Source organism: Piliocolobus tephrosceles, chromosome 5, assembly GCF_002776525.5.
Source record: "Piliocolobus tephrosceles isolate RC106 chromosome 5, ASM277652v3, whole genome shotgun sequence".
Classification (NCBI taxonomy): Eukaryota; Metazoa; Chordata; class Mammalia; order Primates; family Cercopithecidae; genus Piliocolobus; species Piliocolobus tephrosceles.
In genome coordinates, this window is record NC_045438.1 from 72,848,298 (window position 1) to 72,869,489 (window position 21,192).

The 21,192-nt window shown below is 40.6% G+C and overlaps 2 protein-coding genes across 11 annotated transcripts in view; one reads left to right on the plus strand and one right to left on the minus strand.

The window, feature by feature from the left end:
• Window positions 1-463: 463 nt before the first annotated feature.
• TSTD3 (thiosulfate sulfurtransferase like domain containing 3) lies at window positions 464-6,545 on the minus strand. The gene is given in 3 exon segments (XM_026454387.1): window positions 464-663; window positions 754-927; window positions 6,515-6,545. Coding segments are annotated over 3 exon segments (405 nt in total).
• A 10,697-nt stretch (window positions 6,546-17,242) lies between these two features.
• Window positions 17,243-21,192, plus strand: part of USP45 (ubiquitin specific peptidase 45) — a 72,500-nt gene continuing 68,550 nt past the window's right edge. For 5 of the 10 annotated variants that reach the window (XR_002730377.2, XR_002730376.1, XM_023205908.2 and 2 more), the window contains exon 1: window positions 17,243-17,340. The gene's annotated coding sequence lies outside the window, so the exon portion shown is untranslated. Of the gene's footprint in view, window positions 18,687-21,192 lie in introns of all 10 variants that reach the window. The other 5 variants (XM_023205909.2, XM_023205906.2, XM_023205904.2 and 2 more) reach the window with 3 other exon arrangements.

Consider the following 21,192-nt stretch of genomic DNA (forward strand, 5'->3'; position numbering starts at 1 on the left):
GATCTCGGCTCACTCCAACCTCTGCTTCCCAGGTTCAAGCCATTCTCCTGCCTCGGCCTTCCAAGTAGCTGGGACTACAGGATTGCACCACCATGCCCAACTAATTTATTGTATTTTTAGTAGAGACAGGGTTTCACCATGTTGGCCAGGATGGTGTCGATCTCCTGATCTCGTGATCCACCTGCCTCGGCCTCCCAAAGTGCTGGGATTACAGGCGTGAACCACCGCGCCCGGCCGCTATAAACATTTTCTGTACTTTATAACAGAAGATTGATAGGAAATTTAGAGATAAATAATTCCATGGCTATTCACCATACAATTTAGACTCCACCTATGTAAAAGATTGTGTTGCTTTTGAGTAAGATGAAAAGAAGCCCTTAGTTTTGCTTCCTGCCTTACTGACAATAATTACAAGAAATTCTTAAGTAGACATATAAAAATGTAATATATATGATACATTGCGTTATACATTTATGAATCCATTTTTTCCTTTATCTACACACCTGTGAAAGCCCAGAGATACTGCTGTGTCCAGGGCCTTCTTGCTTTTCACTCCAGCTAAACAAGAAAACACTAGGTGGTCAGATTTGGAGGGCTTTACTTCATTGTACTTCTCTTTGAAGTCTCCTGGGTTCATCTGTAGAGCTTCGCCTACCTCATCCACTGAAAGAAAATGTTAAGAATTTCAATTAGATTTTAGATATAGTAAATTATTTATATGTTTTTTAATAATTTAAGACACATGTCATTTACATGGTATATTGATAGACCCAGGGATTTTTCGATACTCCAGAATTCCCCATGTCTCTGTAACATCAATTAACATAATATTTTTAGAATTCAACAGGTTTTCAAGTTCCTTATAAGTGACATCATTAGAAATAGCCGTATAAAAATTATGGTGGTTTCCCGTTATTTACTTCAAACCTGGAAAAAATAAACAATTTAGGCAACTTCAAAGTGATATCACTATTAATAGCTGGAAATAATAGGTTAAACGAATTTCCCCCGTTACAGTCAGTTAACTATCGTCAATTTTTTTGCTTTAATAAACGATGTATTCTAGGTATGTATTTTGCACAGTGACATAATAAATATATATTTGGTCTCTGCTCCTGGTTCCTGATACAAGAGCTCCTAAAACCCTTATAATTTCCTGAGTGATGGTGGTTGGGGGGGTGCTGGGAGCATCTTTTGTTTTAATGTATTTTGTTTTGTACTCCACTTCCTGACCCACAGCTCCCAAATCCCTTGGAATTTCCTGGGTGATAGATTCTTTTGTTCTAATGAAGTGACTCTTGGTAGGTTCATGGATAGCTTCAGGATGGGGGCTGGTCACCAGAAAGACCCAACGGTGATTAGAAGCTTGGAACTCAGCCCCATTCTCATCCTCCAGGAGGTAAGAACAGCTGGAGACTGAGTTAATAACTGATGACTGCATGACGAAGTTTCCATAAATATCTCTAATGGGGTTCAGAGAGCTTCTGGTTGGTGAACACATTCAAGTGCTGGGAGGATAACACGCCCCAACTCCATAGGGACAGAAGCTCCTGTGCATGGGACCCTTCTAGACTTCCCACTGTGTACCTCTTCATCTGGCTGTTTATCTGTATTTTTTATTACATTCTTTCAAATAAATCAATAAACTTGTTTCTCTGACTTCTTTGAGCAGTTCTAGCAAAGTATCAAACCCAAGGAAGGGGTCAAGGGAACCCCCAATTTACAGCTAGTTGGTCAGAAGAGTGGGAGGCCTGGACTTGTGACTGGCATCTGAGGTAGAGGCAGTCTTATGGGACTGAACCCTTAGCCTTTGGGGTCTGTGCTAACTCTGGGTAGTTAGTTCAAAATAAAATTTTAGAACATCCAGTTAGTGTCCATAGAGAATTGGAGAATTACTTGGTTTTGGAAAACCCACACATCTCCCACACATCTGATATCAAAAGTGTTGTGAGAGTACAGAAAAGAATTTTCAGCCAGGCATGGTGGCTTATGCCTGTAATCCCAGCACTTTGGGAGGCCGAGGTAGGAGGATCTCTTCAGCCCGGGAGGTGGGGTTGCAGTGAACTGAGATCACGTCACTGCACTCCAGTCTCTGGAGGACACAGTGAGAACCTATCTCCAAAAAAAAACAAACAAACAAAAAAAAAAGGCCAGGTGCGGTGGCTCATGCCTGTAATCCCAGCATTTTGGGAGGCCGAGGGGGTTGGATCACCTGAGGTCAGGAGTTCAAGACCAGCCTGACCAACATGGTGAAACCCCGTCTCCACTAAAAATACAAAAATTAGGTGTGGTGGCAGGTGCCTATAATCCCAGCTACTTGGGAGACTAAGGCAGGAGAATCACTTGTACCTGGGAGGCAGAGGTTGCAGTGAGCCAAGATCATGCCATTGCACTCCAGCCTGGGCGACAACAGCAAAACTCTGTCTCAAAAAAAAGGAGGAGTTTTTCCATGTATGCATGTATGCCCTGACTGTGAGCATCAGGATGCAGACTGTGCTGCCCTGAATGTTTGATATTGGCCTTGTGTCAGTTCCATATTCTGCTCTTTCCAAGCCCCTTAATTGGTGGGAGCTTATAAATACACATTCAGCATCTGGTAACTGAATTATGGAAATAATTTGTAAATCTTAATCTAAGTTACAATATTAAGAAAATTTTTATTTCATTTCCCCTTGCAAGCAAAGATATTAAGACATAGATTAGATGTGGGGACCTTACATTTTATACTACAATTGTAAGTACTTAATGGCATTATGGCATTGTTTCTTTCTTTCTTTTTTTTTTTTTTTTGAGATGGAGTCTGGCTCTGTCACCAGGCTGGAGTGCAATGGCGCAATCTCGGCTCACTGCAACCTTCACCTCTCGGGTTCAAGCAATTCTCGTGCCTCAGCCTCCTGAGTAGCTGGGACTACAGGTGTGCGCCACCATGCCCAGCTAATTTTTGTATTTTTAGTAGAGACGGGATTTCACCATGTTGGTCAGGATGGTCTTGATCTCTTGACCTCGCGATCTGCCGCCTTAGCCTCCCAAAGTGCTGGGATTACAGGCGTGAGCCACTGCACCCCGCCTGGCACTGTTTCTATCTCTTAAATATAGTCACCTTTTGGTATCTGAAGGGGATTGGTTCCAGTACTCCTTTGGATACCAAAGTCTGTGGATGCTCAAGTCCCTTATATAAAATGGCATAGCATTTGCATATAACTTATGCTCATCTCCCGTGTACTTTAAATCATCTTGTTTACTTATAATCCTTAGTACAATGTAAATGCTATGTAAGTAGTTGTTATATTGTATTTTTGGAGTTTTTTGTTGTTGTTGTTGTATTATTATTTTGGGTTTTTCTTCCTGAATATTTTCTCTCTAGTTGACTTGAATCCTCTGGTGTTGAACCTGCAGATACAGAGTGCCAATGTATTGTTACATAATATGGTATTGTAATATAATATTGTAACATAACAATTGTAACATAATATGGTATTGGAACCCCTAAAATAAAATAAATCCATGGGTCCATACTGATATAAGGATATAATTGAATAAATAAATTGGGAGAAGGGATTATCTTCCTTCTATGGGAATTTCCAACTAATAAATATAGAAGGAATGATGGGAACAGAAAATCATTAGGCAAACACTCCAGTAATAATTGTTGCAGATAAAAACCATTGATAGATATAGATCTAGTGGGTGAAAGCGTGATGAGAAATGAGATAATATCTTTCCATGAGATACTAATTACAAAGGGAGAAACCTGAAAGATACCACTTTAACTAGTTATTCAAATATAACTTCACTGGTAATAAGACATGTTGACAACATGTGTCTCCTGATATGAGGCCCTGAGAAGAGCACACAATATCACTTCCTTAGTATTCTTGCAAAAAAAATTCATGTCCTGAATCTAATTAGAAGAAAATCTCAGACAAAAAATCTACAAAATAACTAGTACCCTTTTTAAAAGTGTCAATGTCAAGAAAGATTAAAGTCTGCAGATTAGTTAACAGTATTATATCAATACTAATTTCCTGATTTCAATAACTGCGCTACATAAGATGTTCACACTATGTGAAGTTGGTAAGAATAAAGGAAACTGTTTTACTTTTGCAACTTTTCTACAGGTCTAAAATTATTTTTTAAAAAGAATATCCAAAAGATTTTTAAAATAACAAAAAAAGTAATAATGTTTGTATTTCACAACAAAATGACCACTGTAAGAAAGGTAAATAAGGCCAGGCACAGTGGCTAACGCCTGTAATCCCAACACTTTGGGAGGCTGAGGTGGGAGGATCACCTGAGTCTAGGAGTTGGAGACAGCCTGGGCAACACAGTGAGACTCCATCTCTACTAAAAGTTTTTTTAAAAAATTAGCCAGATGTGATGGCACAAGCCTGTAGTCCCAGTACTAGGGAAGCTGAGGCAGGACGATCGTTTGAGCCCACAAGGTGGAGGCTGCAGTGGGGCTGTGATGGTACCACTGTATTCCACCAGCCTAAGTGACAGAGTGAGACTTTGTTTCAAAAAAAAAAAAAAAAACAGAAAAGATACATTATACAGGTATGCTTCAAATTTTGTTTAAAGTATTAAATATAGTAAAATTGATTTAAGTAGTGTAGAGCTGGTATAAGAAAAGGTTTAAAAGTCTGAGTCCAGAAAAGAGACTTACAGTATACTTTATACGAGAATTTAGTATCTGTTAACAGTAACATTGTAAATTAATAAGGAAATGACATTATATTCAATAAACAGGCCAACTAAGTAGGAGAAAACACTAAGTAGGCTGTTATCTCATTTCTTATGCTTAAATTCCAAATATAAACCTAAAATCTATTTTTTTTTTTTTTTTTTTTTTTGAGATGGAATCTCTCTGTCGCCCAGGCTGGAGTGCAGTGGCACAACCTTGGCTCACTGCAAGCTGTGCCTCCCGGGTTCAGGCCATTCTCCTGCCTCAGCCTCCCAAGTTGCTGGGACTACAGGCACCTTCCACCATGGCCAGCTAATTTTATGTATGTTAGCCAAGATGGTCTTAATCTCCTGACCTCGTGATCCGCCCACCTTGGTGTGAGCCACAGGTGTGAGCCACAGCACCCAGCCCTAAAATCTAATATCCTAAAAGTATTCATAGAAAACATGAGTAGATAATTTCAGTCTTAGGATAGGAAGGCTATTCTAAACATGACAAAACTCAGAAATCATAAAGGTTTGATCTCATAAAAATGCTAAATTTATATATGGAAAAAGAACAATGAACACTTTGAATACAAGTAACAGGTAGGAAGAAAATTCTTGTGACATAGAAAAAAACCAAAGGGTTAGTGTTAATAAAATAGAGTTCATACAAATAACTAGGAAAAAGAAAAAAATCCCCATAGAAAAATGGTCAAAATATATGAACATGGAATTGACATGAGAAATATAAATAGCCAATAAAATGTGAAAAGGTGCCCGATCTACTACTAATTAAGGAAATACAAGATATAAACAAAATTTTGTTATTTTGTCAGGTTTGTAAAAATTAGAAGAATTTATAATATCAAATATTGGTGAGGGAAAGAGGAAACGGGTACTTTCCTACATTGCTGGTAGTGTATAATGTTACAAACTTTTGAAGGGAAATTTAGCTGTAATAACATTGTAAGTATGCATATCATTTTTACCTCACAATTTTAGTTTTAGGAAACTATCCTACAGGAATCTTAGTATGAGTTAATACAGATGTATATATATATATATGTAACTATGTTTATGGGTAGCATTCTTTGTAACATTGGAAAACTACAATAAGCTGGAAGTTCAATAAGGCAACTGTTATAAGTGGTACATTTATACAATGGGATATGCATCATTTAATGTAAGTTGTCCAAAATAGTATTGAATTTAAAAAACTAGTTTTTTTCTTTTTTTGAGACGGAGTCTTGCTCTGTCGCCCAGGCTGGAGTGTAGTGGCCGGATCTCAGCCCACTGCAAGCTTCCGCCTCCGGGGTTTACGCCATTCTCCTGCCTCAGCCTCCCGAGTAAGCTGGGACTACAGGCGCCTGCCACCTCGCCCAGCTAGTTTTTTGTATTTTTTAGTAGAGATGGGGTTTCACCATGTTAGCCAGGATGGTCTCGATCTCCTGACCTCGTGATCCGCCCGTCTCGGCCTCCCAAAGTGCTGGGATTACAGGCTTGAGCCACCGCGCCCGGCCCAAAAAACTAGTTGTTGAACATTGTGTATAAACCTAAGGTTCCCAAACGTTCTGGGTTTACAATGCTTTTAATGCCTTGGTAATTTTTTGCAGGGCTCATAGGCCAAAAGAAATGAACAGCAGTTCCATGTATTAAGTAGTTAAGAAAAGCCAAAAGTAAGTTACAAAAAAGCATATCTTCTTATAAAAAATAGACACTCTTTTGTTTTATTTCCTTTTTTTTTTTTTTTTTTTTTTTTTTTTGACAAGTGCAGTAGTGAAAAGGAGGGAAAGAGTAGAACAAGTTTGATCTGTAACTGACTGGACAATGAATTGAGGTAACTCACTACCTTCAGACCAGCCATACTTTTCTATTTTCATCTGTCATTTTCATGGCTAGCAAAGTAACATAAAAATGGACAAATAGCTATAAAGGTTTAAACGAACAGGTTTCCAGCTATTCCACTCCCATGTATATGCTCAAATGAAAACAGGGGCTCAAACAAATACTTGTACACTAATGCTCATATGTATTCACAATAACCAAAAGGTGGAAACGACCCAAGTGTTCATCAACAGATTATGGATAAATCAAATGTGATGTATACATAAAATGGATGAAGTACTGACACGTGCTACAATACGGATACACCTTGAAAACATGTTGAGTGAAATAAGCCAGACACAAAAGGACAAATATTATATGATTCCTTTTATATGAAATATTTAGAACAGGCAAATTCATAGAGACAGAAAGTAGGTTAGAGGTTGTCAGGAGTTGGAGGGAGGAGGAATGGTGAGTTTCTGTTTGGGGTGATGAAAATTTTTGTACTGAAATAAAAAGTGTCGATGGTTGCACAACACTGTGAATATAATTAATGCTACTGAATTGTACATTCAAAATAGTTAAAATCACATTTTATACATATTTTACCACAATAAACAAAACTTAAAAATACAGGTTTCCTCTCCCCCTTCAGATCTGAAAAGTTGATTCACTGTGTCTACAAGATTAGATCTTAACCTGGAATCAAACTATTTCTCATCCAGCTAGCTGTTTTCTGAATTCCCAGAATATAAAGAGCCAGCAGGCTGAATCAATAATGCTCATTACTGCTTCTCATTGTTAGGAACTGGAAAACTATGGTAATTTTATAATTTATGTTAAACTCAAGATTCTGGCTCTTAGCCACTGTAAAAGATAGTGACAGCAAGTAACTTCTTTAACTGGATCAAAGATAGTTATGTTTTTTTTGTAGTCATCTAACTGATATTTAACTTTCTATAATTCAATTATACTTCTATTGGGAGGTGGAGGATGGGGGAAATAACCAGTGAACACTAGATTTCTTGCCCTTCCACTCAGTGAGCAAAAGCCTGAAGCAAGCCTATTTGTTTGATGAGTCTCAGCTCCCTCAAGCCTCTCATGATATGAGCCTCTATTCCACACTAATTATTTAAAGCCAATAGTGCGTGTTTTTATGTACAGCATGTGCTCCACTTGCAAATCAACCACTTGATCTTGTGCTCAAAGAAACACTAATCTGGCCGGGCTCAGTGGCTCAAGCCTGTAATCCCAGCACTTTGGGAGGCCGAGACGGGTGGATCACGAGGTCAGGAGATCGAGACCATCCTGGCTAACACGGTGAAACCCCGTCTCTACTAAAAAATACAAAAAACTAGCCGGGCAAGGTGGCGGACGCCTGTAGTCCCAGCTACTCGGGAGGCTGAGGCAGGAGAATGGCGTAAACCCGGGAGTCGGAGCTTGCAGTGAGCTGAGATCTGGCCACTGCACTCCAGCCCGGGCACAAAGTAAGACTCTGTCTCAAAAAAAAAAAAAAAAAAAACACTAATCTGTTCCTATACTGAAGAAAAACTGGCTATTTAGGATTTACTGAGAGATGACGTGTGGTTCTCTAGAGGGATTTTCAAGAGTAATACAGACTGCACCTGATTTTCACATTTTCAGCCTAACCTTTGAATAACCTCCAGTTTTGCAGTTTCCACATGAGTAAACCTAACATCACCTGAATATTCACTGCAGCATTACAACACAGGATAGAATCCAAGCTCCTTAGTATGTTCCTTAATGCCTTTCAACAACCCCTTACCAGCAGTTTACCAAATCCACTCCTCCCCCCATTTCTCCTCTTAGGCCCCAATTGCCCTATCCTCCAGCTACATCAAAAGTATATGTGTGCTCCTGGTCGGGCGTAGTGGCTCACGCCTGTAATCTCAGCACTTCGGGAGGCCAAGGAGGGCGGATCACAAGGTGAGGAGTTTGAGACCAGCCTGACCAACATGGTGAAACCCCCGTCTCTACTAAAAATACAAAAATTAGCTGGGCGTGGTGGCACGTGCCTGTATTCCCAGCTACTCAGGAGGCTGAGGCAGGAGAATTGAACCCATGAGGCAGAGGTTGCAATGAATGGAGATTGCACCACTGCACTCCAGCCTGGGTAACAGAGCAAGACTCCATCTCCCAAAAAAAAAAAAAAAAAAAAGTATACGTGTGCTCTAAATACAGTTTTATAATGAAAAGAGGAGGGATTTTAGAGTCAGATAAACCTAGATTCACATTCTGGCTTACCCACTTACCCCTGTAACCCTACAGAAATTACTTAAAATTTTTAGGACGTAGTTTGTTATTTGTAAAATAGGAATATTATTATCATTTAAACCTATGAGCTTTAAGTAAGGTAATGTATATACAGTGCAATCAATCAATATCTATTTCTGCCTTTCCTTCGTGATTTATACATACTGCCCATTCTCAAAGAAATATCTTTCTCCCTCATCTCTCCATGGAACACTCTTACTCTCCTTTAAGGCCCAGTTAAATGTCCCTTGCCACCTCCCCTTTAATCTAACAATTGCGCATCTAGATATCTATTTTAGTAAAATATTTGTACAAATACACAAAGTGGTATGTACAATGATAATTACTGAACAACTTTATAATAGCAAAAAAATTGGAAATCAAAGTGTTCATCAATAGGTGACTGGTGAAATGGTAGGATATATGTGGCAGTTAAGAGAGTTACATGTGCCGCCATGGAAGGCTTCTGAATACCTAAGAAAAAATTGCAGAAAAGTATGCACAGATCACATTTGTATATACAGTATTTTTACGTACTTTTATTTATGTATATTCATAGACAAGTGTTTAGAAGGCTGTGTATCAAGCCATGTCTGGGGAGAAGAGTGGGAGGGGGAGGATATATAAAGGAGCCACATGTTGTGTTTTGTTTTAATATGAGGATAGAATCATTTAATACTAGCATTTTTTTTTTTTTTTTAGATGGCATCTTGTTCTGTCGCCCAGGCTGGAGTACAACAGTGCAATCTCGGCTCACTGCAACCTCTGCCTCCCAGGTTCAAGCAATTCTCCTGCCTCAGCCTCCAGAGTAACTGGGATTACAGGCACGTGCTACCACACCTGGCTAATTTTTGTATTTTTAGTAGTGGTAGGGTTTCACCATGTTGGCCAGGCTGGTCTTGAACATCCTGACATAAGGTGATCCACCCACCTCGGCCTCCCAAAGTGCTGGGATTACAGGCATGAGCCACTGTGCCCAATCACTAGCATAATTTTATGTTATTTATTTATTTTGAGGCAGGGTCTCGCTCTGGCGACCAGACTGAAGTGAAGTGGCATGATCTCCCAGGCTCAAGTAATCCTTCCACCTAAGCCTCCTTAGTAGCTGGGACTACAAGAGCTTCGCTAATTTTTGTATTACAGCATAATTATTTAAATGAAAAAGGTACCTTTTTCGGCCGGGCACGGTGGCTCAAGCCTGTAATCCCAGTAATTTGGGAGGCCGAGACGGGTGGATCACGAGGTCAGGAAATTGAGACCATCCTGGCTAACATGGTGAAACCCCGTCTCTACTAAAAAAATACAAAAAACTAGCTGGGTGAGGTGGCGGGCACCTGTAGTCCCAGCTATTCGGGAGGCTGAGGCAGGAGAATGGCCTAAACCCGGAAGGCGGAGCTTGCAGTGAGCTGAGATCTGGCCACCGCACTCCAGCCTGGGCAACAGAGCGAGACTCCGTCTCAAAAAAAAAAAAAAAAAAAGAAAAGAAAAGAAAAAGGTACCTTTTTCTAACACTTTATAGAACTTAGAGTCATTTGTTCTTTCCACTGCAGTGTCACTTGACTGGGCTGTGTGTGGTGATTGTGTCTGCCTTCCCTAAAAATGGGTGAACTGAGCTACAGAGGCCGTATCATCAGCAGGAAAGCCTGGCAGTTTAGGAGCTCAATAAATGGTTGATTTTTCATGTTTGAGACAAAGTCTTGCTCTGTGGCCCAGGCTGGAGTGCAGTGACGCAATCGTGACACACTGAATCCTAGACCTCCCAGACTTAAGCAAGTTCTCCCACCTAAGCCTCACTGGTAGCCAGGACTACATGTGTATGGTACCATGCTGGTTTTTTTTTTCTTTCTTTCTTTTTTAGTAGAGATGGGGTATCACTATGTTGCCCAGGCTGGTCTCGAACCCCTGGGCTCAAGCAGTCCTCCTGCCTTGGCCTCCCAAAATGCCGAGATTATAGGTGTGAGCCACTACGCCAGTCCCAGAGCTCAATAAATGATTCTCTTTTTTTTTTTTTTTTTTAAGACAGGGTCTCACTTTGTCACCTGGGATGGAGTGCAGTGATGTGATCTCGGCTCATTGCAGCCTCAACCTCCTGGGCTCAAGTGATCCTCCTGCCTCAGCCCCCCCAAGTAGCTGGGACTACAGGTGTGTGCCACCATAAGTAGCTAATTTTTTCTACAGACAGGGTTTCACCATGTTGGCCAGGCTGGTCTTGAACTTCTGAGCTCAAAAAGCTCAGTCTCCCAGTGCTAGGATTACAGGCAAGAGCCACCGCACCCCACCAAATGATTCTTTAATAAAGGTGAAAGGAAACAGTCTGTAGCCAGGAGCAGTAGCTCATACCTGTAATTCCAACACTGTGGGAGGCCAAGGCAGGAGGATCACTTGGGGCCAGGAGTTCGAGACCAGTCTGAGAAACAGTTAAAACCCTATCTCTACAAAAACAAAACAAAAGGAGAAAGAGAGAGAGAGAGAGGAAGAAAAGAAAAAAAAATTGCATACAAAAGCACCTCTTAAACCACAGAGGACTTACCAACAGTTAAAATAGATAGGTGGGGCTGGGGGGAAGCTGTGTTAATGCTGGGTCCCTGTAGCTGCATCCACAGATAAAAGTTGGTGCTGGAGAGGCAGCATGCAAATCAAAAAGAAGGGACCGCTTGGAGTTCTAGATCCAACGCCTCCGGTAACCACCTTCACTTCTCTGGCTTCTGCTGGCTCATCGGTAAAATGAGGGGTGGTATTTTTATAGTTCTAACACGTTATAGTTCTAGGTGGCTGTTTCATGAAGCGCCGAGCGCTGCTCTCTAGTCACAAATGTAACTCGCAAGGCTGGGCTAGGCATTACGACTCTCGCGGGCAGGGACTGGCCATCTTGCTCGCTTCTCTGAGTCGCAAAATTGGCCTTCATGTATTGCTCAGTCAAGCACCACTACCAATATAAACGCCCTCCCATACGACCCGGCTGGAGCAATGTTTACTTCTGTCCCTGCTTCCCCAGGGCGCCCACAGGTTCGCGTAGCCCGAGATCTTCGAACAAGAACTGCTAGTGGGTGTTACATTCCCAGGTGCCAAGAGTGATGGGTCTGACTTTTCACTGGAAGTCTAAAGAAGCGAGCACCCCCACCAATGTTAACCCTTGCCTGAAGTCCAAAGTTAGGCCCTCTCCCTTTTCCCAGTGACCACCAAGCTCACCGCAGAGCGCAGCCTCCGCGGACCCGAGGACAGCCCTGCGCTCAGTCCCAAGCAGCAACCAGGTTAGCACCATTGCGGGCTGGCGGCCGCCGCGCTACTGACCACCTCCCGCTCCTCTTCCTCCTCCTGCTCCCGCCTCCGGGCGCGCTGCTCCAGGCTCTCCGGCGCCCTCCAGCCAGGCATCCGCCGAACCGGGTAGTGACGCAAGGTGTAATTACTGCTTTAAAACTTAAAGGCATTTGGAAAGAAACTAAAGGTTATGCTTACTTTTTTTGTTCTTATTATTTTTAGGAGACATAAAATTTAAAAATAGAAAGCAGAAAATGTGACACATTATTTAAGATTTAAAGTAAATAAACTTTTCCAATTTACCTTGTAACATGATTTTCATACATTGGATTTGTTTAAAACAGACTGACTACATGGATAACTTTTCTAAGAATTGTTCTTAACTCTAATAGCTGGTTCAACTGATGTAGGCATTAAAATAATGTCATATTGTCATCTTTCCTCCACGAACTGATGATATTTGACTATAGGTTTGTCAGGGTTATGTCCAACTATTGTATAATATGTGTCAGTTTCCTATTGCTACTGTAACAAATTACCCGAAATTTACTAGCTTAAAACAACACAAGTTTATTATCTACAGTTCTGTAGATTAGAAGTCTCACTTGGCTAAAATCAAAGTGTTAGCAAGCCTGTGTTTCTTCTGAGCTCCAGAGTAGAATTTCTTGACTTGTCTTTTCTATCTTATAGTGGTTGCCTGCATTCCTTGGCTCTCATGGCCTCCTTCTCCATCTTCAAAGCCAACAGCTTTGAGCTTCAAATCCCTGATTCTGACTCCTGCTTCTGTTATCATATCTCCCTCTCTTCCTCTGACTCTGCTGCCTCTCTTTTATAAGGACCTTTACATTCAGACCACAGAGATAATCCATGATAATCTTCTCATCCCAAGACACTTAGTTTAATCACATCTTCGAAGTCCCTTTTGCCAGTTAAGGTAATATATTCACAAGTTTCGGGTTTGTAGAACATGAACATCTTTGGGGCAGGAGGTCATTATTAAGCCTACCACGCAAAGTTTCTCATTATCTTATTTTTTATTTATTCTCAGGTTGGTTCCCAAGCATAATAAAAGCTATATTTAACTGCAAATAGATTTACAGTTAAAAATTAAAATATTTGGCCAGGTGCTGTGGCACCAACCTGTAGTCCCAGTTACCAGCAGGCTAAGGCAGGAGAGTACCTGAGCTCAGGAGTATGAGGCTATAGTGCACTATGATCAGCCTGGGTGACTTAGTGAGACCCCATCTCAAAAAAAATTTAAAATATTCATGTTTAAATGGCATTATTAAAGTGTCTGTCCAAGGAATCATTTCATTAAGCATTTTTAAAATTCAGTTATTAATAATTTAATAAGCTATAAGCCATTTCAGAGTTCTAGACCAATGACATCATTTATAATTATTTTCCAAATAATTTGGAGCTTAATCATAGTCTCTGTGTAATTTACTTTGTGGATTCACTTTGAACTAAGATATCACTATATACTGTAGATTCATATAGTCTCTGTGACATCCCCATTCTAAATATACATCATAAATCACAGGTAGTATGAACACAAGATAGGGAAACAATGTACTTGGCCTCAGTGAATCATATTTAACCTGATTTCTGCTTTTGCAGGAGAAGTAATACTAAACACTTATTCTTGTAGCACTCATGACTAATTATTATTTTAAAAATATTTTTACATAGGACTTTTTTTTTCTGAGGAGACAAGTATGTCTTTCTATATATAGCACACTGCTAAACTTAGTTTATTTAAGAGTCCTTGCAGCACAAAGATCTTGTCAAAAGAGATTCTTGATTGTTGTTCCTAGTTATCTTGATCATTGTGTCCAAGTTATTCCATCATTGTTAAGGAATAACTCAAGCAAGACTTAAAATGGGATAAGAGGGGGAGAAATAGTTTAACTTTTCTGAAAAAGATTTGCTAGTGCTGAGTTGATATGAATCATTAATTCCCAAACAACTAATTTAATTTTTTGTTGTTACTCATGTGTTAGTGAAAGGCTATTGGAAAGAAGACTTTTTTTTTTTTTTTTTTTTTTTTTGAGGCAGAGTCTCACTCTGTTGCCCAGGCTGGAGTACGCTGACACGACCTCAGCTCTCTGCAATCTCTGGCTCCCAGGTTCAAGCGATTCTCCTGCCTCAGCCTCCCCAGTAGCCACCACACCTGGCTAATTTTTATGTTTTTAGTAGAGATGGGGTTTCACCATGTTGGCCAGGCTGGTCTTGAACTCCTGATCTCAAGTGATCCACCCGCCTCGGCCTCTCAAAGTGCTGGGATTACAGGCATGAGCCACCACGCCTGGCAGAAAGAAGACAATTTTTAAGAGACTTGGGATTTTTCCCATTTCTTTTTCTTTTATTTTTGACCAATAAAGTCATTTCACACCCATTTCTTTTAAAATCAACTTTAAGTTCCCATATAATAGACTAATATAATAAAATGAAAAATTAGGAAATATATGGCCTTTCATGTGAGTCTGTTTTTTTAAGAATTTCTATCAAAACTTTAAATGAACATCTGTTGACTCAGCATTTCTACAGTGAATAGTTTATTTACTGAGAATATTTGCATTAGTAAGCAAAGACAAATGTACACTAACAAGAGACTGATGAAAAAATAGATACATTCATTCACAAGAGACTTAAGCAACTGGTCAAAAAAATGAGACTAATATGGCCCAGCACGGTGGTTCATGCCTGTAATCCCAGCACTTTGGGAGGCCGAGGCAGGCAGATCACCTGAGGTCAGGAGTTCAAGACCAGACTGACGAACATGGTGAAACCCTGTCTCTACTAAAAATACAAAAATTAGCTGAGTGTGGCAGCACATGCCCATTGCCCCAGCTACTCGGGATGCTGAGGCAGGAGAATCGCTTGCACCCAGGAGGCAGAGGTTGCAGTGAGCCGAGATCATGCCACTGTATTCTAGCCTGGGTGACAGAGCAAGACTCTGTCTCAAAAAAAAAAAAAAAAAAAAAAAAAATTAGGTTAATATGAAAATATGTCTGCCAAATACTGTTAAGTGAAAAATTCAAGTAATAGAAGACAATGTAGACTGTAATCTAAGCTGTGTTATCTTTAGCATAAAGGCAGTCACATAAAAACATGGTACAAATGCATGGTGTAAACACAAAGACGGTGCCTAAAACTATATGTCACAAAACAGCAAGCAGAGGAGGAAATGGGAGTGTGGGAAGGAGGGGAAGATGAGAAACTAGCAGGTATTACTTTTACAATAAAGAGTGTATCTTGAATATACTTGATATCTGGTTCAATTTGGTGTTTGATAAAAAGGAGCTGGGCGCGGTGGCTCACGCCTGTAATCCCAGAACTTCGGGAGGCCGAGGCAAATGTATTGTTTGAGGTCAGGAGTTCAAGACCAGCCTGGCCAACATGGTGAAACCTTGTCTCTACTAAAATACAAAAAAGAAAAAAAATTAGCTAGGCGTGGTGGCAGGCGTTTGTAATCCCAGCTACTAGGGAGGCTGAGGCAGGAGAATTGCTTGAACCCAGGAGGTGGAGGTTGCAGTGAACCAAAACCATGCCACTGCACTCCAGCCTGGACAACAGAGAGAGAATCTGTCTCAAAAAAAGAAAAAAAGGAAAAAAATACACTTGATAGAAATATAAGAGGAATATATATAGCCTATATCTTAACAAAGTATTCCACATATTTCCAAACAGAACATGACGGTAAATTTAAGATATTTAGCATTATTTGGAAAATACATGGTTAGATAATCTTAAGGTAATCTATATTTTTATTTGATGTTTTCTTATAATGTCGTTGTAATAGCACTAAAACATACTTACTATCTAACATTTAAAAATAATTTCCTTTCTTTGAATAATCCATCAAGTAGTAAATTTTACATTCAATTAAGTGAAAAGATAAATGAGGAACATCAGAAATAAAAACTTAAGTGTTACAGAATTTTCCTTAATTTATGCCAAGTTTTGAAACAAAGGTTGAAATCTCTGGAGATTTTGGTTATGCTAAGGGTACATCCACTGGAAATCAATATTTGAAATTTGTCGTTCCCAAGAAAATTTAAGTATTGTATGGTATTTGATAATTTCTAAATTTTTTCTTATGAACAAAATAACCTAAATTTCCATAATCTAATTCAATCCCTTTTAAAAAATCAATCATAAACTGGGTTTCCACATATAATACATTTTAAAAAATCTTTTACAGTGACACAATTAAGATGCAAATTATTTACATTTACTCGTTTGCTTGTTCTTATTCCTCCAAGTTCTAGATCAAATTCAACGATAAAATATATGAAAGCTTTTGATTTATGAAGTAGACAATTTTGCCTTCAAAATTACACCACACAACCTATTCTTATTTGAGGAATATTTTCTTTTTCCCTAGGGAAAAAAATTATCCTAACCCCCCAAATGATAGTGTACCTCTATACCTATAACAGCACCTGGCATATCTGTGCTCAATTATATTTGTTAAATGAATGGTCCTTGTAAGTACGATATAAGCAAATACCAACCTTCTTTGCCAAATTCTCCTCATGTAAATACTGTTATAAAAAAAGAGTTTTTAAAGTAAAATTTAGTATTTAAAATTTTAACTCTGGTATCTTCTGATTTCTACGCCAATAGTCTTATCCTTAAAGCCACATCTGTCCCTTGGCTGAAGAGTTGTGAAAGATCAGGAGACTTTTAGAACCTATCCATAACCAGTGTTGGCATTTGCAATATCCATGATTCAAACAAAATATTTTCAAACCAACTACTTTTACTAAACATGCACTGTGCTGGCCACTTTAATAGATAACTGGGCTTTGAGGAGGTATAGGTGTATTTGAAGAAATGTACTATCTAGTTAGGAAAAGAGAAGGCCAGGTAAGACAACAGCAATGGCGAAGAAAAGCACAATAATATATGACGAATGTTAGATGTGACTTTAAGAGTCCAGAGGAGGGTAATGGAGGGAAATCAGAGTTTGTTTCAGAAGGCGCCCAGCAACAAGTGGAACTTAAGCCGGACTCCTGGAACATCCGAGGTGCGCAGGCTGGCCCAGGATCCTAATAAATTGCTAGTCGGTAGCTGTTACTCTAAGATTACCAGGGAATCTCCGGGCTCTGAGGACATGCAGAACGCAGGCGCCACCCAAGCCGGCCCCGCCCTTCCACCCCTCCCCGCGCTCCCAGGCCCGGCGCGCGCCGCCTGGAACCTTCCCGGGCCAGGCTGGGGGTGGGCGAACGAGGCCCCACCTCTGCCTGGCGCCTGGCGGGCGCGCAGGCGCAATCTCCCCAGGTTGTAGACGCTGCGGCCCGAACGGGCGGGGTGAGTTGGGGACGCGGAGCTGTGGTCGCAGCGGCGGTATGGTCGCCGCAGTTTCTCGGTCTTCGCTTCGGCGACCTTGACCCCCTTGTGGGTGGGCGAGGCTGGAAGAGAGGCTCCCCACCCCCCTCGGCTTCCCGATCCCTGGGGGCGCCCGGCGGTCACCCAGGGCCGTGTGAGCGCAGCTCTGCCGGCTTCGGGTCCCTGCGGCTGCGGGAGAAGCCCTAGGCGTCAGGGCTGGCGAGGGGCCGCCTGGGAGGCGCCCGAGTCCCCTGGTGACCTGGGCGTGCGGCGGCCCCACACCCTTCCGTCCGCCTCGCGGCGCATTTCTCTTCACATCCTCGGATTGTGTGTGTTGGTGACCGGAGGAAGCGTGTCTAACCCCGACTTTCTGGAAGCGTCGTGTATTAGGAGCTCTGGAGCCGGGCTGTTTGGGTCCGCATCTCCATCCACCACTCACTGGCTCTGGGACCTCTGCAAGTCAACCTCTCTTTCTCAGTTTCAAGTGTAAAATGCGGGAAAAGAATAGCAACTTACCTCCTAAGGTGGCTGTGAGGGTTGAGTGGGTTAATATCTGTGAAGTGCTTAGAACTGAGCGTGATACACAGCAAACCATAAGATGCTGCTCATCTTTTTGACCTTGGTATATAAAAGGAGATAGTGTTTTTTTCTTCTCTTTCCAACCCCCATAAATAATTGCCCAAGAGTGGGAAAGGATATGGGCTTTTTGCATAACCTGTTTAAAAACAGCTTTCTAAACAACTTGGTTGCACATCCTACTTTAGAGAAAAGACAGGTGTTAAGTGATGGTGAAGTTGAAAACTGTAAAGTTTATTGTTTGGAAAACCGCATGAGAAAAATGGCCAGAACATATTTGTGCTAAAAAGAGTTAACATAGCAGGCCTGAGACTGCTATCTGTAGAAAGGACTGCTTGCAATGTTGGTGCTTGTTTGGCATCTGGGAACTTAGATTTTTGGGTTTGTGCGGAACAGTATGTTTTACACGGAAATTACCAGCTTCTGTAAAAATCCGGGACACCAAGTCTCTGATGGGCTTCCCTGCGCGGAAGCGTTGCATACGTGTTGCTGTATTTTCATTGGTTGAGGAAGGGTGTGTTTTGTTTGACCCCTCTTGGGAGGGAGACCGCATAAGGAGCCTACACGTGATTCCTCCAGACTCCACTTGTGTCTTTTTCTATTGTGATAAGCCTGTATATCCATACTGCATTGTGTAATAAATGTCAGCCATGAATACAATTATATGTTGAGTCCCGTGCATCCTATCAAAACTCTAAATGTGGGGGAGATCACGGAGATCCACAGCCACAGTTTTGTAAATTTGTATAAAGGTAAGGGATGTAAGTGCAGTTTTGTTACAGGATCTATTTCCTAGTGGTACTGGGCTTTTAGTGTAACCATCACTTGAATAATGTACATTGTTTCCATTAAGTAATTTCTCATTCCTCACCCCACTCCCATCCTTCCCAGTCTCCAGTGCCCAGACACAATTTTGATGATACAAAGTATTGGAAGCTCTAATAATTGGACTTTTAAATTTGTCCTTTTGCCTTAAATGGAAATTGGAAAACTGCAGATACATGATTGCCGAATCCTGGGTTACTGTACCAAATGACTCTGTCTGTTTAGACATATTACATATGGCAGAAAAATCATCAGAAATTGCCTCTACATTACCAAGTTAAGTTTGAGTCAGTGTTTTTGAAAAAAGGCACAGGTTGCTTACAGTATGTAGGTCAAATGCCTGGTTTTGTTTATTATTTTGCTAGCATTATCTGTGTTAATGCTCATCTTTATCAAGAGCTTATCTGTACCACGGCGGGAAAATATAACCAGTTTCTCATAGACCATTTTCTCTGTACTTTATTAGTTATACCTATCTCTTTTCAGGACATCAAATTTAAATTGATGGAGGTAGGTTTGTAAATTTGGGAATAGAAAGATCAAATTTGCCATCTGCTTATGTCTCTCTTCCCTTAGTGAACGACTAGATCAGTTTTTGATAAGTTAGTGGGGAGATGGAGGGGTTAGAGGTTTAAGGAAAGTGAAGAAGATTTGAAGTGGCTTTGTGGATAGTATGTAGGTTTACCAGAAGGTGTAGTGAATAATAATGGACTTAGTCTCCTTTCTTAAGAGACTTTCTCCCAACATGGAGAAAATGATTAATTGGGTTCATCTAGGATTGGGTTCTGCCAGAGAGGTGATGTCGTTCTTAAGGCTCTGCACAAGTATTCCAGTTCACCTCTTTTTGGGTACATGTAATGTTGCCCTCTTTGTACATGGGCAACCCCTCTCCATGTCTACTTGAAGTTAAATGTGCCATGTGACTTGCTTTAGGAAGCAGCTCTCCATTAGCCATTTCGGCTTCTCCCTACCCTTCTGTAAGGGTCATGGAAGGACTTGAGATGCAGCCTCTTGTCAGCCTGGACACTATAGGAAATTATGAGTGGCTGATCAGGCAAGCTGGAGAACTGGGAAGTTACGATCAGAGAAGGGGATACGTAAATTAGTGATTTTATAAGGTGGAACTGTAGGGGAGAGAAGATGAGGAAGTTTGGAGGGAGAAGGTAGAGATGAAGCGCTCAAGGAACTCAGAGGCTTTTTACATGTTCCTAACCCCGAAGCCCTTAATTTATTGCAACTTAGTTCAGTAGTGATGACCGTTGGACTTAATGGTAAACTTGAAAGCTCCCTTATTGTGAAATATGGAATGAATAAATCAAGATTTGGAATTTAGGACTGAATTGAAAGATTCATTACTTTGATCGTTGAAAAGTAAGTCAGCAACCATGAAAATTGCGACGTTGCTTAGCTACCAGGCAGGACAGTAATAGGTAGGCTAAGCTACTCTAACAGAGACTCCAAAATATAGTGGTTTTAAAAAATGCTTAGCTTGTATCTAAAATCTTGTATAATTAACTGAATTTTTAAGAAATGTAAGGGATAGAGGTAAATAACACCATGAAGAAAGAGACAAATTCACTGTGAGACATACAACTTTGCTGTTGAAAGAGTATTCTGTGGGCCCCCAGCAGTGGCTTCAGTTTTAAGCTTTTTAGATAGGTAGAATCTCAGGTCTTGTGCCAGACTTGTTCAATCAGAACTTTCATTTTAACAAGACCCTCAAGGTGACTCATGCACTGGCCTGATCTCTTTAAAAAGCTAAAGTCTTAGGCAAGTAAAAGGTTGAAGAACTGTTCTGTTAATAGATTAAAAGATACTAAAGAGACACAACCAATATAAAGTGCAAACCTTGATTGGATCTTTTTCAAAAAACCAGCTATAGAAGACAATTTAGGGCCAAATAAGGAAATTAGAATATGATGGAAAATGAGATGATATTAGAAAATTATTAATTTTCTTAGATATGATTACATTGTTATATAGGAGACTGTGCTTATTTTTAAGAGATACATGCTGAAGTATTTAGGGATGAACTGTCAAGATCTGTACAACTTTCAAACAGTTCAACAACAACAAATATATATATATATACGCACACATACATATGTGTCTCTATATACACACATACTGATATTTAGATAAAAACAAACATAGCAAATTATTAATAGGTGTGGAATTGGTGGGGCACCATGCTTCATACCTGTAATCCCAGCAGTTTGGGAAGCCAAGGCATGTGTATTGCTTGAGCCCAGGAGTTCAAGACCAGCCTGGGCAACATGGGGAAATCCCATCTCTACTAAAAAATACAAAAAATTTATCTGGACGTGGTGGTGTGCACCTATAGTCCCAGCTACTTGGGAGGCTGAGGTGGGAGAATCACCTGAGCCTGGGGAGGTCGAGGCTGCAGTGAGCTGAAATCAGGCCATTGCACTC